Here is an 18,459-nt window from a genome sequence, read left to right on the forward strand (position 1 = left end):
GAAAACCATGTGTTTCTTAAAGAAGGTTGAGAATATTTCCAGAATATGACTGAGCATAACAACCGAATCGACGACATTCTCAACTTCAGGTCTGCAGCATTTCCTTTGGCAACACATTGTACCTAAGCCTAACTTTACTACTAATACTATTTTACTATTTAAAAAAAATAAACATGTATCTATGTTTTATATCTCAATTACAATAAACACAGTAAGCACACACCTGTCCATATGTTCACTTATTCCCATGTGTAGAAAGTTGTGTATTGTACATCTACTGTGAAAAACGTGTTTTTGTATAATAATTAGCACCAATGCGAGGTGTAAAGAATTAAGTGAACAATACTGCTTCATGTTCACGGTTTAAATGTGTTTAAAAATAATAATGTTGATGCTGGTCTGACACTTCTTTAGGCCTATATAAATTAATAATATCCGATCTCATTGTATCACCGGCTATATCAAGTATATATATCGTTTTTAAATCTAATTATAATTATGTATACCTATATATATCTTAAATAAATCAATTTAATTACCCAACAATATGTATATTTCCTGTTTACAGTTGAGAAAAAACTGCAGGCCTCTTTTTTTTTTGTATTAGTATTTGTTTCAACAGTTTCAAAGATGGATTCAGCAAAATTTACAAAAAACATAAACAGTAACAAAACAAACATTGCCTAAAATAACTTGGATTGACTTTAGCTTGAGATCCCGTAAACACAAAAATAATTTTAGATTTTATGCTGGTCAAATAAATAAATGAAACACAAAACCATCAAAATTCCATTTCAAAAATAAAAGAAAAAGCATAAAAAATGTTAATTTAAAGTTAAAATTTGCCATTAAATTACATTTTTATTATGCCTCTTTTCGTTTTAAATTACAATACTCTGTCAAACAAACATTTACTTGTTCAATTTCTATCAGTAATGGAATTCACATACTGTTTTCATCCAGTTTTCCGAAAAGACTTTTCGAAGAACACGGTCTTAAGTTCAATTAAATTGCCCAAGCAATTACTAACATGAACAACAATTATATACTTTAAAAAAAGCTTTATTCATCTCTGACAGACGCTGTCCGTCATTCTTGGCATGCTGACGTCTTTTGACGGTAACAAATGAAAAGCAACTCCTCCCAGGTCTAACCAATCAATACGAACAATAGACACAGTCGAGTTCTTACGTTTCTATTGTCTAACACTCAACTTAATTCAATGTTACAATTAGAGGTATTGTGTAATGTTGGAATATCGCCATAAGTTTATTTTAAGGTTAGTTAGAAAGTTTTAAATCTTTAAATCCCACGTTCACAAAACCCAAACGGAAGCTGAAGATAATGATTACAGTACAAAAGTAAACATTTAGCATGAGATAAGTGATGGCATGCTGCTTAAGCGGGAATGATGATATTATCAGGGAGATGTATCCATGGAGTATATTTTCTCCATGATGTATCTAACTGATAATATAAATCAAAAGGCAAATTACTGATAAAAAATTACAATGCTGTGGGTATCTCAATGGCGATACAAATAAAATAAGCACTGGAAAATGACAATGTTGCGTGTATCAGTGGTTGGATCATCTCAATGGAGATACAAAAATGCGAATGATATAATAATCTTGATAACTGATGACGAATGCACACGTGATTCACGTTGAGGTGCATTATTTTGACAAAAACATGGAGGAAAATAACGACTAACTTAATGGCGCTACTCTTTTCCCTCTAAATACCATTATGCAATACTCCGATACAAATAAAACGAAAATTTGACAGTTTTATGAAGTGTAGGAGGCATGAATCTATCGAATTAATTAAGGATATCTTGTGTTTGAGAATGGTTAGCACAAATATTGATTTTATAATAACTAAAGCTATCTGTATTCTCGCGTGAAAACAAACCAGTTTTGAATTTTGGAGGGAATTAATTGGATAGGCTTACCTATCAATAGGCCTACACTGGAATTACTCTATATGAATTGAAATGACTACACTGCAATAGTAAAAATAGCAAATATAAATATTTGCTAAATTTTAATATATTTTCATTACATACAAATTTCATAAGATAATACACTGTGTATATAAAGTATATTAATATCTTAAAACTGTCAGTAGCAACATTTTAACAATGTATTAAAGAGAATAAAAAGATGGCATAGTATAATAAGAGTAATTACATCATTATCCTCATAACGAGCTCATAGAACAATTACAGTATTGTATAGCGTCATATCTCTCGAGGTGTTACGTAATCGAACTTGTTGGCTTTTGTTTCAGTTAGGGCAGTGACCTTTTGCCTGCTGTTGGCCAATGGGGATTCGATTTTAATTATGACGTATTGTATCGTACACAAAGAAGGGGTAAATTTTTAGCAAGGTCTTAAGAATAGCCGCACTGAATCACATTCGAAGTTTTGGTTGAGTTAACCCATGCCGGATAGTTGTTGTCGGCACAGGAAAAATCAGTACGTGTGAAGGTTCTCACCTTAAATCAAAGTGTTATAATAATTGTTATCGTTCTTCCTCACCTGTATTGAACTACGAATTGCTGAATATGCTAAGTGCTGTGGATCGCGGTTATGTCGGAACACAAATACCATATTCCTATCCAGGTTTGCTTGAAACTACTAACTTTACAACGTATTTATCGTCTGACGCGACGACTCTAGGAGACACAGCTGACAATTCAGATAACTTCTCCATTCACCGTTTGTTAAATTACGGACATACTGAAAAAAGCAATCAAGCCTACGAAGCTGTAACAAACAAACAAGACGAGACTAAAAATACAACTACTTCTACCTTAACACGGAATTGTATCCAAGGATCTGTGTCAGTGTCAGAAATCAGTGAAAATAAAGAAGCTTCGTCGTACCCACATCCCGGCTTTCATCAACCGTTTTTCGCTGCGTCTGCGGTGACGGTAAACGATGCTTCCCCAGCCCAGGTATCTCCAACAGATCAGCCGTACGTCGCTCCTCCGGCTAGCGTTCCATCAAACGGTGAACATACGCCAAATGTTACCAGGGACCCAGAGAAAACATTGCCAGAGGGCCAGGACTTGCCAATGAGCCGTTGTGTACAGTCTAAAGTGTCTGTCTTTCTATGTAATCGAGAATTGTGGTTAAAATTCCATCAACATGGCACCGAGATGATTATTACAAAACAAGGAAGGTAAGTTCATTTAAGTATTACATTCTTTATTACTCCATGTCTTTAAATATCGTTATTAGAAACATTTAGTCGAACATAAGAATTAGTATGAACGTAAAAGTACCAACATACCAGATTATAGACTTCTGTGAATTACTGTAGGCCTATATAATATAATAACACGTTTGGGGGATTGACGTTGTTAAGGGATTCATTGTTGTTGAAACCGCGAACTTTCCAATGAATGACTTGCACGTGTTTAAGCGGAATTTTTGGAAAATTTATTTACCTTTTTTTTTAAATCATGAGCTTCAATATTATCTATTATTTATAATACATATAAATTAGTACTGTATACGTCCATGATATTATAATTATTTTTAAATAAAACAATTTGACAGGATCTTAATGTACAGTGTTACACATTCATATAGTTTATTTTTTATTATAATATTTTTCATTTCATTTTTGTTTAAAGTAATTAAACTTAAAGTAACTCATTTATATTATAAAAATACTGTATCTTTCACCATAAAGGAATGACCGTATAGAGTATACTTTAAAAATATTTGTTGTAAATTCTAACATTTTGATAGTGTTTCGTAATCGCATCGATTCCTTTTGTTGCCTAATTGGAACTGAATTCATGACTAATAGTTAAGAACTATCACTTGAAACTTTTGTCAAGATTTCTTATAAAGTACAATAATCCACAAGTTGTTGAGAACCCTTAACACGTGTTTCATTGTTAATTTTCTAGGAACGAAATAAAAGCGTTGCCGATAATCCTTATCGCCGATAAACCCTTTAAAACATAATCTTTGATTAGTGTTATCATCGGCGGTATTTAACATCAGTTTAATGGTTAATTGTATAATATCTAATTGATAGCATGGATGAATGCATATTATAGGCGGATGATCCTCGCCGACAGCACAGTTTATTTATTTAGTATAATCCGTACCGGAAATAATGAGGCAAATAGATTATTGCAATTAGTAGCCTTCAAATAAATACGATACTCAAGTAAAATGAAGTGTTTAACCAGGGAAGAATGAATTTATAATTTCACTCTTCCCTGGTTAAACTTACATTTATACTGATTTATTGTTATTATGTAACTGTACATCATTTATTATAAAATGTACATTTTTTTATTGACCATATTTAATGAGGGTGATCCATCCAGCAATTGCTGATCATTAGGGACCCTCAGAGGTTCACAAGACAAACATAGACATATACATATACACAAGATGCTCTACAACAAAATATTATAAGTCTTTGGGAGTGGAGTTGTAATTCATTTGTCCTGACATGTGACGAGACTTGAACCCAGGACCCTTGGAGTGATAGCAATAATATATAACAAATACATGCCGAAATCACCCTAGTAAAGTTATATACACTTCGGTTACTTTTCAAGAATAAAAGACGTATTATTTTTGTCTTCATAAAAACCATTTACCTCCATGATAAAAATATCGAAAGATAATAGGCCTATGTCTAAATACATCCCTCACAACTCACGCAATATTCATCAAAATGAATTCAACTGTTTATTTTGTCTTTTCTACAAGAAACAAAAAATCAATATTACTTTGTTGACAAAAGTAATTCTACTGCTTTTTATAAATCCAAAGGCAACTTACTGAAGAAAAAAAATAGATCTCAATGAAGATACAACATAAAATAAGCAAAAAGCTAAATCAAAACGATCATAAAGTAAAACAGTCAGAAAATTAGCAGAGCTTTCGAGCAGCAGCACTAGCTCTTCATCAGTACAATTGCTGCTTTTTATATTAATTATATAGCACATTTTTACAGTACTAATAATACAGTATTTCATTTTGAAAGGCATCCTCCTATTACCGATCGCTGATCTATATTTATTTTTATCGCATATGAAACCCTAATTTTTAGTTAATAATCTATATTCTATTATATCTATATTGAACCTCATGTAGGGTTCTATGGCTGCTTTATCTGAGCTGTAAATGCTATTTGAAGTTACAATTCAACAAAGATGAGAACAAATTTGTTTATAAAATGATGTTTAGCATCAAATTAATAAATGTGTTTATTTTCTTACACAGGCGGATATTCCCGCAGTTAGGTTTTCGCCTAGCCGGTCTGAACCCGACTTCAACCTACAATGTGTTCGTAGACATGCCTCTTGCTGACCCAAACCACTGGAAGTTTCAAGGAGGAAAATGGGTTCCGACAGGCCAAGCTGAACATCTTCCAAAGGGTAAAGAACAACAGAATTATTTGAATTTTACATAAGCTCTGACTACACTATAAAACGTTATGTGACAAAAAAAATTACCCATATATGGGCACGATGACGTCATATCACTACCATATTAATTTGATTACATTATGTTGTCACATAAAGTGTAGGAAGAGCATTCGATAAAAAAAGTGAGATAATGAAATAGACAACTACTGTATATACAAGAAAGTAGTATGATGTAGTACATAATACAAAGTAAAAATGCTGTAAAAATATAATATATATAAAAAAGATATATTTTCTATGGGCTAATGAACTGAGTACGTAGGCCCTCTATCTATTTTCGATAGCTAAACGTGCTGTAGCCAACTAAACGCGCAGGAAATTTAACAAGAGGATTCTAAAAAGTTTATAATCTATAGAGGGCGCCATGGCAATTACTGTGGTTGCAAATCATGTTAATAGGTTATGTTTGTATTTTGCAGGGAATACGATGTACATGCACCCAGACTCTCCGAACACTGGCGAACATTGGATGAAACAAGACATAACGTTTAACAAACTCAAATTGACCAATAACAAAGGCAAAGAAAATGGATACGTGAGTGAATATTTATACTTTTAGATAATTTTTAATTATGTATCAGACGAGGTATAGTTTCCACTGCCCATAATTTTTCATTTTAGAGACGAAACAATGCGTACCAGATTACTCAAAAATGGTATTGTTCTAACTATAGTATTTTATTCATTCTCTTTTTCAGATTGTTCTTAATTCGATGCACAAGTACCAACCTCGTATACACGTAATGGATATTAGTGAGCGCTATAAGATGCTAACACATTGTTTTCCAGAAACTCAATTCTACGCAGTCACAGCTTATCAAAACACAGACGTACGTACTTTGCAATATTAAGATTGGTTCCCACTAGGACGCAACGCAAGGACGTAAACGCAACGCAACCGTGTTGACCAATGACAAGAGACAGTGCGAATAATATATCGCTTGTGATTGGTCATATCCTTGTGTTGCGTCTCTAGTGAGAACCAAGTATTTAGTAATTAAGCTCGACGTAGATGCAACGCAAGTGAATTTGCCAATGACAGGCGACAGTTCGGATGATCCGTCACGTCGTGATTGGTCACATTATCTGCGTTGCGTCCAAGTGGGAAGCAACTTTAGCAAAATTACAAACAAAAACCAAGATGATTATGTTTAAATAATTAAATAAATAAATTGATAATGAGAGGATGTCACGGTTCGACGTTTCGATTGGATCATCGTCTCTGATGCATCGTCTCTGATGCATCGTCATCAGAGATCAAAACTTTCATTCATGGCGTCCCTGTCATTTTTAAAGTTTTTCTAGTATATTATCTATCCAAAAGTCTAAGTACCTTCTTTATGTTACGTTGCGTGCGCACACCGGTGGCAGCAATACTTTCGCAACAATGGATACAATTGAGATGAAAATACATAAGACAACATCAATCAGCTCTTGGAAAAACTAATAATCTGGTGCTTTATATTACAGGTTACACAACTAAAGATCGACTATAACCCATTTGCAAAAGGATTCCGAGACAGTTATGATGGGTAAGTTTACATCACTATACAGTTTGTACATTTTAAAATGTCAAATGTCAGCAAACATTTCAACATGTAAAGACCGCTTACACTAGTACGGGTTGTACCAAGTCATGTTTGACAAACGTTGAACTAGGCCTAGTGATCGGTTCCTACTGGGAGGCAACGCAAAAATACGCGCTAGTAATTGACCAATCACATGCGACGACAGTATCTAAAATGTTGCACGTGAATGGCCAATTACTAGCGTCATTGCGTTGCCTTCTAGTGGGAACCAATCATTAGGGCCGATACTAGTAAACAGATTAAGTAGTTATTTCCATGTCATGAATTGAAAATGTTGAGTACTCTTACATTATCAAAATTCTTTACATTATGCACTGTAATTTACCGAAATAATTATTGCTTTTATTATCTCTATTCATAGATCGCGCGATCATCATCACCCAGCAACGACTCTACATTCTAAAGGACACTCTCAATTAGCTTATCCATATAAACCAATCCACCAGCACCCGATGCCAGGGATAATGCACGTTGGACAAATGGCAGAAAATATGTCGTATTACCGACATCCACAAAACGATTTTCAGATTGGACCACATGCCGTTGATCACTTTCAAGGACGAAACTACCAACCGCATCATACGTCATACAGCACGCGGGACTTGTTGCTAGCCACGACCGCGCAGCAGACGAACTTGAAGCAACTACAGTCTATTTATTCATCACCACCAATCACAACCGAACAACCCGTTCACACTGAAATCGACCTACAACTATCGAATACCAACTGGTTAGACACAACAACCCCTATAAACCAAGTATACCCGGAATCGGTCGATCGGAAACGAAAGCGAGAACCCAACAGTCCCGACGGTAGCGATTCGTCATCTTCAACATTCCGAAACGGACAATTGCAAATAGATACGAACAATAGATATAATGGTTACCATGGAAACATTAGATACCAAGAACTGTACTCTAATAGTGACACACAAACTCCTTATTTTGATCAAACAGTCATTAGTGCCGAAGCTCATTATGGTACTAGTGGATCCAACAATGTACATTCGGTGTTAAAATCTATGAGACAGACATGTTATGAGCAGGCGCAGTAGAAAAACATAGTTTACAACGTTGTATAAACATGACGTAGGCCTACACGTATGAGCATGCGTGAACAACATGACAGACGATTACGAGCATGCATAGAACAATAAAATATAGGCACTATTCTACTAGAGTAACAGTAGTCGATGAAATGAAGTCTGCCATATTGAATAAAAATTGTGTGCTTTCATGTTACTGCAGTAAGTGCAAAAATACCGCAGTAGTCTCTTATCCTTCCCTCCATACCAAAAACTTTTTTTAGACGGATCTTCTTATATATTTCAACATTTTAACAATGCAGTATTATATATGTAACCATTATACTGTTTTATAATATAGAACGGGTTTTATAAATATACACTGTATAGTTTAAGTTGTTGTTCAATATCAAAATGTAATTGTTTTGTATTTTATTATTGGTGTTGTACATACATAGTTTGTATACTGTTTGTACGTTCTGGAATAAATGAATATATTTATGCAAAATCGCGTCAAACTTGTTTTATTTAAAGAGCGAAACTGATCATGGCTGGTCGTACGCGCCTTTTAACATGGTTTAATGTTTCTGAAAATATTGTGTGTGCCTTTGATATAAAATTGGTCGCCATTTTGAAAAATGGCCGCCATTTCAATATAAAGAAAACACTAAAGTGTTGGATTCCGTGTGTGAAGTACATGTGTTTAGACACCAAGATTGTGTATCTACCTTATTTAGATCTGATTTTATGCACATTTTATATAAAATTAGCGGCCATTTTGAAAAATGGCCGCCATTTTGAGACAAGGAAAAAAATGTCAACAGGGCTTAAGAGTGATCAGAAGGGATTAATTAGGATATCTGGCTATGTTGACAGCCTCTAACATTCCACTCCCCCTAAATTGATTTCTAAAGCATCTTTTCAGATTTTTGTCTTAGACTAGGGTAGTTGGGTCGCGGGTTGGTTCCAGGAACAGGTTTTTATGCCACGAAATAAAAAGTTTGCGGAACGCTGGATTATTCATTCATGCAATCTTTTATTTTAGAATCTCTCTGGTCCATAGAAAATAAACATAAGTACGTATAAACACAAATAAAATGTACTGACTAATTAAAATAAGACGCGCTTCCATCTCATGATGGTATTGCACCTGGAGAGCATCTTTGACTTATTTAAGACATTATCTACTATGGCGACTAATACATTTTCACTTTAATTAAGTTTACACATATCAGACCATGTATCGATTTTATTAATTACCCGTCGCTTGTTTCTGATTGGTCAATTTTTGCGTTGCGTACGTTTATGCGTTTCGCGTCCTATAAAAGTGGAAAATCAACTCAGTATACGAATGTCCATTTGTTATATGAATCGCAAGTTCATATTGTAGGCCTACAACCAAAAGCAGTAAGCCTATAAACAAAACTTATGTATTCGTGGTAACTGCATCAATAACTATTATTATTATTACAGACGTTGCCTATGTTTATACTGTATAGATAATGCCATATAGCCTGATCTAACTATACGAGATAGGACGAAACGAGATAGGACGGAAGCACAAGTGATTTGACCAATCACAAGCAACGGATCATCCGAACTGTCGCCTGTGATTGGTCAATATAAATATAATAAGTGCGTTGTGTGAACGTCATCCTTGCGTTGCGTCCCTATTTGGAACCAAGCTTTATTTAGTAATGGTTATTATATCAATGGAGAAATTAACTTATTTCTCCATGGTTATACCAATACTGTAAAGGATCATGTTGCTGTGCATTATGCAACAAGGAGTTATTAATTAGAACAGCTTCCTGATAGTAAAGTACTTCTACCCGGCCTTAATATTAGGTCTTATATAAAGCCGATAATTGATCGTCCTTATTTTCATAATGAACAATGAATAAAGCCCACCGTTGTGGTTGCGATATGCTCTGGTAGTTTGCTTATTGTCTGCAGTATTGGCGTATAAATATAAATACAATTGAACATGTGTACACGCACATTAAATATATTGTAAATGGGCCGTCATGGTTCACTGGTTAATTAAAAGCAACGACGTATTTAAGTCCGTCTCTTGGTGTTTGTAAATCTCCGCCCTGCATTTCTCGTTTAAAAAGATTAACGTGAAAAGAAGGGGAGAGTTGCATGGAGTACGTACGAGATTCACTACATTGAAGCTCCACGTAAGTTGTAGGCCTAGTATTAACTGTATTCTGCTACCTGAGGTAGAGTATATGGCTGCATATAGTAGTAACACTCGGGCAGGAAAATTATTATGCAATGCAATGGTTATCTCTATTTATGCTATTGCGGGCGTGTAATATAGTTTCGCGCGTACTATAACCATAGAGATATTATAGTTCACTATAATATCTCTATGCTATAACATACATATTACCTACTTGAAAGACAAGCTATAGCGGAAATTACCGCGTCAAACGAGTTCCTATATATGCCAATATTACAAAAATTATGGCGGTATTAAACATTCATATTCACGACGTGTAGTATGTGAGTTAAGTATACAACATCACGTAGCTGTTTCTAAAGCAATAACGAACGTAATAAATAGGACTAAGGTTACTGTATTTGAAATTGCGATTTGTAGTTCCTGTTTACTAGTATGGCGCCATCATCAACGTTTAAAAAACAATGGCATTTCAGGTGCAATTAAATTGTTTCTGTAAGAGCTGTCTAATTAAGTAACAATTAAAAATCATACAGTTTGCGTAATGGTTAGATCATGGAGGTATAAAATAATTATTAATTATTTTAATGCCTCCCTGGTTAGATCATAATAGTTCGTCAACGTGTGAATCGATAATACCACCCTTAATGCAATTAAACAAATCCGATAGGAAGCCTAACGTTATTGGCCTTGTAAAATGGATAAATGGTTATAGCATGGAGGAAATATCTATATATTTTCCCCCATGGTTATAGTAAAATACAATAAATACGGTACAAATCGCACGTCGATTAAATTACACGAGTCATGCATTATATATTTTCTACGTGTTTACGTCATAAATTCCGTCTTCGTAGTTGGATTTATCTGTAAGTGGGGAGTTTGATAACGGTGGGAATTACTCTGTGGGTGGGGCGCACGTCATTGTTTACGGGGCGCCGTTTGGGACACTGAAAAACAATAATTAAAGCAAAACATTTTAATTCCATTGCCTAAAATTAAGATCTTGTACCAAACCGAACCGTTCGATTCTTGTTGTGGACTATTAAAATCATTCATATTGACAAAGGATAATGATAGCAATAATATACATTATTTATTCTCAGGTGATACAGTTACGCGGATTAACAATGCGCACTTGTAGGGTCACGATCAACTTCCGGGTCATTTTTTCATTAACTGCTGGTCTTTTATTATATTGGTTGATCTATGGCAAGAGCAGTTACATTCATCGTAAGTAATATTCACTGTTATTGGTTTTATAAGGAGTGCCACATGAGTGTAACACTTTCACTTCTTATTGTATTGCTCAGTGGCCTTTGACCTTTCGTTTTCACGACGCGCCACTCGACAATCATATAGCTGTCGAGTAAAATCCGTATCCACTTGGACGCAACGCAAGAACGTAAGCGCAAATTTGAAAATATAAAAAACCAATAAAAAAAAAAGAACGCAAGGGCACCGCAAGCAATTTGACCAATGACAACGCGACGGAACTGTCGCTTGTGATTGGTCAACTAACTTGCGTTGAGCTTACATCCTTGCGTTGCGTTCAAGTGGAAACCAAGTTTAACATATACGTATACATTAACACATTTATATTTTTCAAACTTTAGATAAGCATAAATTACTGGAGATGGGATTCGAGGTAGGCCCCAACGGTAAACTAACAAAGGTAAGGCAAAGTAGGGCGGGTAGCGACATTTTCCCCCGGGACTAAATACTAAATAATTTCATGAATAATGCATGATATTAGTTAATTCTATGTTGAATTACAAAACAAGATAGCCGACCTATTTCTTAAATGTAAATGTGAACCTAACCATCTACAATAATCTCTCTCAACTATTAAAAAAAACCGTTACAGATTTTGATGATGGGTAGGCCTGCCTACCCAGGCTTCAGTGACCGTATTCACCAATCACACTTAAGTGAGATATTTCCCTTAAATACTAAGTATTTCACTATAACATAACTCAATGAATATCTAAGTATTTCCCTTAAATTGTATTCACTTAGATTTCTTTTATTGCAATGGTGTTTCCCTTAGCCTAAGTGTGAATGGCGAATACGGCCACAGGTCCGCAACCTGAAGTCACCATTAAGCCGGCCACACATCTGGTTTGCATGAAAACTGATGGCACAAACTATTTGATATTCTATGCCCATGCTTATCTATGCGGCCCTATAATTCATATAAGTCATAATTAATCTTATAAAAATGATTCATGATTTTATGTTTGTTGTTGGTTGTAAAAATTAATGTTTTTCTCATTCTTTCTTAAGCGCATGGACAGCGTCCGAAATATGATGATAGAGAGCGGACAATTGAAAAGAAGACGTCTTTTCCATCAGCACTGTAGTAGACGTCATAATAATCTATCGCACTACACCAAGAGGCACTTGTACGTATTGGACGAGTATAAATTAATGTATTGTTTTATCCCAAAGGTAGGCTGCAGTAATTGGAAGCGAATATTGATGGTCCTTTACGGGGAAAGAACAAGTGTCGAGGGTCTAACATCTGAAGAAGTTCATGCGCAGAGCAAACTACCTTTCTTTCATAAATACACAAATCAACAGCAAGAACATGCCATATCAAATTATACCAAATTTTTCTTCGTTAGACATCCGTTCAAACGTGTTCTCTCGGTATATAAAAACAAATTCGAAAACTTGCAAAATTACCAGGCAAAACCATTGTTTCAAAACTACGGTAAAAAGATAATCAAACGATGGCGGAAGAATCCAACTCAGCATGACTTGGAAACAGGCGAAGGGGTAACGTGGCCAGAATTCGTCAATTACTTGATACATGTGCGCGAAAGAGAGCATTTCGAAAAAGACGACTATTGGAGTGATCATTGGCGGGAAATGCATAAACTGTGCTCACCGTGTGATTTGCAATACGATTTCGTTGGCAAGCTAGAAGAAATTACCACAGAATCGAAGTATTTATTAGACAGGTTGAACATCAGTGGCAAAGTCAAGTATTTGTCCTCAGAAAGTAGCCGACCGACAAATAGTTCGGATGAGGCGACTTACAAGAGATATTTTTCTATGCTCAGTAAGGAACATATTTTGGGATTGTGGAAATTATATAAAACCGACTTTATATTGTTTGGTTATGATAAACCAGACTTTGTTCCAAAATAAAACGATACGTGATCACACCAACGATACGTGATCACACCAACGATACGTGATCACACCAACGATACGTGATCACATCGACGTTACGTAAACACATCGACGTTACGTAAACACATCGACGTTACGTAAACACATCGACGTTACGTAAACACATCGACGTTACGTTATCACATCGACGTTACGTTATCACATCGACGTTACGTTATCACATCAACGTTACGTTATCACATCAATGATCACTATAATATCTCTATAAATAATCACATCGACGTTACGTTATCACATCGACGTTACGTTATCACATCGACGTTATGTAATCACATTAACGTTACCACATTAACGTTACGTTATCACATTAATGTTACGTTATCACATTAATGTTACGTTATCACATTAACGTTACGTTATCGCATCAATGATCACTATAATATCTTTATAAGTAATCACATTGACGTTACGTTATCACATCGACGTTACGTAATCACAATGACGTTATTCAAATGGATTCAAATCTATTTTATGCAACCACATCGACATTATGTAATCACATCGCATTAACGTTACGTAAAAGTGTCAGTGAGAAACAATATACTTCCCTATGATGATTTAATTTCAGAACGTAAACGACCGAAGTTCACTGTTAAATTTTGCAAACATTTAAGCGTGATTGAGAAGTAAATTCTGCCCGAAGTATAACATTAAAAATCAACATTACGGTTTCTCCATGAGAGAAGCAGACACTGAAAACACACTACTGGAATGTTTGACTATAACGTTTTATACGAGTTTTTCGGTTTAAAAACGTTTTTTTTTAATTTCATACTCTAACCCCATCCAAGCGAGAAACTCGCCAATTACAGGATGGATAAACTGTTTTGTAATTTATCGTGCTTATAAACTAAGTCTTATTTGAGGCTTATGGAGTGGAATTGAAAGAGTCGTGAGTTACAACCCTGGCACTGGGGAAGGAATTGAACCCTGGACCTTGAGATTGGAAGGCAAGCACTTTAACCACCAATCTACAGATCCACTACTACTATTTGTATTTTTGTCAGAAGAAATAAAGATATTTTTAAAAAGATATATTTTTATGTCTTTTGTACATGAATGAATTGCATTTCAGGATTTAAAATTTGTTGAATAATTGAGCCGAAACACAATGGACAGACACCGCCATTAAACTAACGTGATTTACAATCTTTCGAGTCATCACAAACCAGATTTCTACTAAAATGGAATGACGTCAAACATTAAAAAGACAAGATAAATTGATACAATTTACACAGCAATTAATTCTATAATATGTGTACGGCATTTTAGTCGCCTTAGGAACACACCATTAAAGCCAACACATTTTAACTTCACAGTAACATGCATTAATCTGAAATGTTTAAAATGGCCACAATTAAAATGACGGCGCTATTCAACAAAAGAAAGTCCATAACGGGATTTAATTTAATTTATTTTTAATTCGTAAGTATTGAAGCCATGATCTCGCAACGGCTAACGCCAACAAATATAACTTATGATCATTTACACACAACGCGGAACGGACGGGCGGTTTCCGCTCAGGATAGATACAGATTCTACGTGGGACAACTACGCGGTTTTCCGCTTATCGTCTACCGCTTCTGTGTAAATAATAGTAAATATCAAGTTTTTCAGTAACAAAACGAAAGTGCATTACGTCTTTTTGGATCAGTTTTATTCAGCATATTACCGTAATATAATCCTTATCTTCAAGGCGCCTCAAAGAAAACAATTACTCCAATTCTTAAAAACAATAAGTGATGTAATATTATGTTATACATTTCGTATGGACTGAAAAAGAAACTAGGCCTACGGTATAACTTAACTAGACCACCAGACTGAGCTTGCAAAGAAGCATGTACTACCGTACTTAGGCTCATATTAGGATTGCCAATAACTAATGCTATCACTGTCCCAATTATAGATGACAATCCATTCAAAAACATAATAAGCATACAAGGCCTCAAGATCTATCCAAAGCAATCAACTAAAGTATTTCAGAAACAACATAAACCTAACTATACTATATTATGATGGTGTAGGTACGTCACTGTATTACGGTTCTCGTGATTTCATAATACCGTATCTAAAGGCCAATTTACACAGAAGCGGTAAACGGTAAGCGGAAAACCGCGTAGCTTGTCACACGTAGAATCTGTATCTATCCTGAGCGGAAACCGTTGGTCCGTTCCGCGTTGTGTGTAAATGATCATAAAAAATAACAGATTCTTATTTGCATTGCCGCTCGTCGGTGTAATCTGCCTTAAAGCTGCTGACGTCACACCTATTTCGTTTCATGGAACGGAAGAATGTTAAATAATGGAAAATCGTATACAAAATTGAATGAAGAAAGTTGGAATGTCGCTTTAGGCATAAAAAACAAAAACCTATTTATTATAAATAATCAATCTATCTATGACGACTGTAATGAACCGAGACCTGAATTTCTTCGACTTTTAATTGATAGAAGTTTTAAATTAAAAAAAATTTCGTTTACACTTTAAAATTTCAATTTCAAGCAATATCTCTAATCTCTAATTTTGTGGAAAATAATAAAATCTCCAAAATATATTTAGATAGTTTTTCTATTACCGACATTCATGGACCTTGTGTACCTTAGGCTTGAGCCTATTATGAGATAATGTTTAACATTTTGACACATTGTTGCGTTTTGATTGGGCACCTGGTTTAATGACTGATCATGCGCACTTTATTGTTTAATTAATTACCTGATTGGTTAAAAATTAACCGATAATTTTGTTTTGGCTTCGGAAAGACGGTCCTGGTTCCCTCCATTTAAACGTAACGCGTAGGCGCAACTCAAGTGAGTTGACCAATCACAAGCGACATTGTGGACGACACATCGTGTTGTGATTGGTCAAATTAGTTACGGCGGGCTTGCAAGTGGGAACAAAGCTTTAGTGAGTGAGACGGGCGTTATTCTTTTGGATAGCATTATGGATATCTTTTTTAATCATCATTTATTATTTCAATTTATCACTTTTTTTTTAATTTAATAGAAGCAGTATGCCTAACGGGAATGATCACATAATACCTCAAGTTACTAATTAATCAAATCTGAACAAAATCTTTCGAATTGAGAGGTTAAAATATCATCCTCCTGCTAGGTTTATTGCTAGCAATTAAGAAATAAATTGCTTTTTATCAATTAATCAATATGACATAAATGCAATTGATAATTGTTTACATGTAATCATTGGCTGAACTCAATATCACATAATTTATTTCGCTTTCAAAAACGAGACAGGATTAAAAATAAAAAAACACTGGCAAACGGTAATAACAGTTGAAAAGCTCTGCACTTATATGCATGAACACAAATTAGTGTATATTCAGGAATAAAAGATTGGGGTTTGGAATTATTTGATTCACATTAAAATGAATTGTAGTGGAATTGCTCTTAAAATACATATAAAATACTCATGACAAGAACATACAAATAACCATTTAATGTACACTCCATTGCAAAAGTTTCCCCTCTGCTTTTTTTTTGTAAGGCTTGGGACCTTCAAATACAAAGGGCAATGAATGACGTATTAATAAATAAATGTTCTAGGTATCTTGCTAGAAATGAAGGAAAATATACGATGTTTTTATTTCTTTATTCTGATATAAAATCAATAGGATAAAAACACAAAAAAAGTACCGAGACGGCAAACTTATTTCCATTGTGGTCCTAAATCTTTGCGTAAGGTTCCTAGTATTGTAGTAAGATATACAATTAAGTTGTTAAGAATTAAAGTGCAGCAACACATTGGGAATACGAAACATCCATACGCGTTAAGCTCTCTCTACACTATCAAACTTTATGTGACAAACAAAATGTGATGTGCCCATATATGGACATGAAGATGTCATGTCACTACCATATATAGGTATATCACTACCATATTTGGGCACATCGCACTTCTTTTGTCAAACTAGTTTAGACAGAGCTTTATATACAATGATTTGTTCAATGACGATAAATAACAAAATAAATTGTACCGTATATGCCATAAAAAATTCTTTGCATATACACTCTATTATGCGCACTAATACATCTAAAGCACACTGTAAAGGAGCATATTATAATAACATACCGATTTGATTACTTAACCTATAATACGATTATGCACGTTCATTAATCGAACGCTTTAGGTGACTAGGGTACATTGAATCGAATTGCTGTATTCGTTAATTATCTTGCTCTGCGAATAGTTTGTGTACGTCACGCTTGCTATGATATCGAATGAGACGCGGGAGATGATAGTACGGCGAAGTGCTCGTCGCGGGGAAGACACGCGGAAGACGAAGAATAATTGGGCGTTCTCTTGTGGCAAATAATTTACCAGATTTACCATTCACTTCTTTATTGAGTCCAACAAAACTCAGTCACCGTTCCCTCTAAGTCATCAAATATGTAAATGCATATTTAATGATCGTCAGTTTACTGGAAAAACATAATAAGCGTAGACCATGTGATCAGCAAGCCGATAGACGACGAAACATCCCATCCTCATACATGTCAAGTTTGAGGTTTCTGCTGGCTTCAGATTTCTCAAAAAGGCATAACAGCAAACGACAGAATGTTTTCAACTTTCAAGTTTTGGTTTAATAATTTTAGGTGGGAGCTTGAGGTTGGGTCGTCGAAAAGCTTTAGCCTTCAGATTCGTGAGACTTTACGTGTATTCATTATTTTTTTTTAATAATATGGCGGGCTCTGCACATGTACACTATTATTATTTACACATCTTTCTTAGTTCCCACTTGAACACAACGTAATGACGTAAGCGGGCCGCATGCATTTTGACCAATCACAAGCGATGGATGATTTGAACTGTCACTTGTAATTGGTCAACTCGCTTGCGTTGCGTCTACGTCCATGCATTACGTGACTCAAGTTGAGCTCTTGGCAGATTTGGAATCCTTAGGACTAGTAGAATTCATTGCAACTGGGGGGGGGGGGGGGGGCTAATTTTTCCCGACCCTATTTTGGCCGCCA

The 18,459-nt window shown here is 35.0% G+C and overlaps 2 protein-coding genes across 3 annotated transcripts; both read left to right on the plus strand.

The window, feature by feature from the left end:
- Positions 1–2,387: 2,387 nt before the first annotated feature.
- On the plus strand, positions 2,388–8,591 carry LOC144841041 (uncharacterized). Of its 2 annotated transcripts, XM_078697201.1 has the most exons (7): positions 2,388–2,955; positions 3,007–3,188; positions 5,264–5,418; positions 5,889–6,004; positions 6,168–6,299; positions 6,940–7,001; positions 7,420–8,591. In XM_078697201.1, the coding sequence occupies exons 1-7, from the start codon at positions 2,569–2,571 to the stop codon at positions 8,111–8,113; spliced, it is 1,728 nt and encodes a 575-aa protein (XP_078553327.1). In that variant the 5' UTR covers positions 2,388–2,568; the 3' UTR covers positions 8,114–8,591. The 2 variants fall into 2 exon arrangements, with proteins under 2 accessions (XP_078553327.1, XP_078553325.1); XM_078697199.1 differs by having other exon boundaries at positions 2,388–3,188.
- A 1,464-nt stretch (positions 8,592–10,055) lies between these two features.
- On the plus strand, positions 10,056–14,505 carry LOC144841057 (carbohydrate sulfotransferase 11-like). The gene is made up of 4 exons (XM_078697230.1): positions 10,056–10,266; positions 11,378–11,504; positions 11,888–11,946; positions 12,558–14,505. The coding sequence occupies exons 2-4, from the start codon at positions 11,402–11,404 to the stop codon at positions 13,425–13,427; spliced, it is 1,032 nt and encodes a 343-aa protein (XP_078553356.1). The 5' UTR covers positions 10,056–10,266; positions 11,378–11,401; the 3' UTR covers positions 13,428–14,505.
- Positions 14,506–18,459: the final 3,954 nt, after the last annotated feature.

The sequence above is a fragment of the Antedon bifida genome, chromosome 4, assembly GCF_963402885.1.
Source record: "Antedon bifida chromosome 4, ecAntBifi1.1, whole genome shotgun sequence".
NCBI lineage: Eukaryota > Metazoa > Echinodermata > Crinoidea > Comatulida > Antedonidae > Antedon > Antedon bifida.

Excerpts from the sequence above, each read along its gene's own strand:
- LOC144841041 (XM_078697199.1), top strand. The coding sequence starts at position 2,569 with ATGCTAAGTGCTGTGGATCGCGGTTATGTCGGAACACAAATACCATAT. Across the intron at positions 5,419-5,888 it reads AGCTGAACATCTTCCAAAGG|GGAATACGATGTACATGCAC; the intron begins GTAAAGAACAAC and ends TGTATTTTGCAG. Across the intron at positions 6,300-6,939 it reads CAGCTTATCAAAACACAGAC|GTTACACAACTAAAGATCGA; the intron begins GTACGTACTTTG and ends TTTATATTACAG.
- LOC144841057 (XM_078697230.1), top strand. The coding sequence starts at position 11,402 with ATGCGCACTTGTAGGGTCACGATCAACTTCCGGGTCATTTTTTCATTA. Across the intron at positions 11,505-11,887 it reads CAAGAGCAGTTACATTCATC|ATAAGCATAAATTACTGGAG; the intron begins GTAAGTAATATT and ends TTCAAACTTTAG. Across the intron at positions 11,947-12,557 it reads CCAACGGTAAACTAACAAAG|CGCATGGACAGCGTCCGAAA; the intron begins GTAAGGCAAAGT and ends TTCTTTCTTAAG.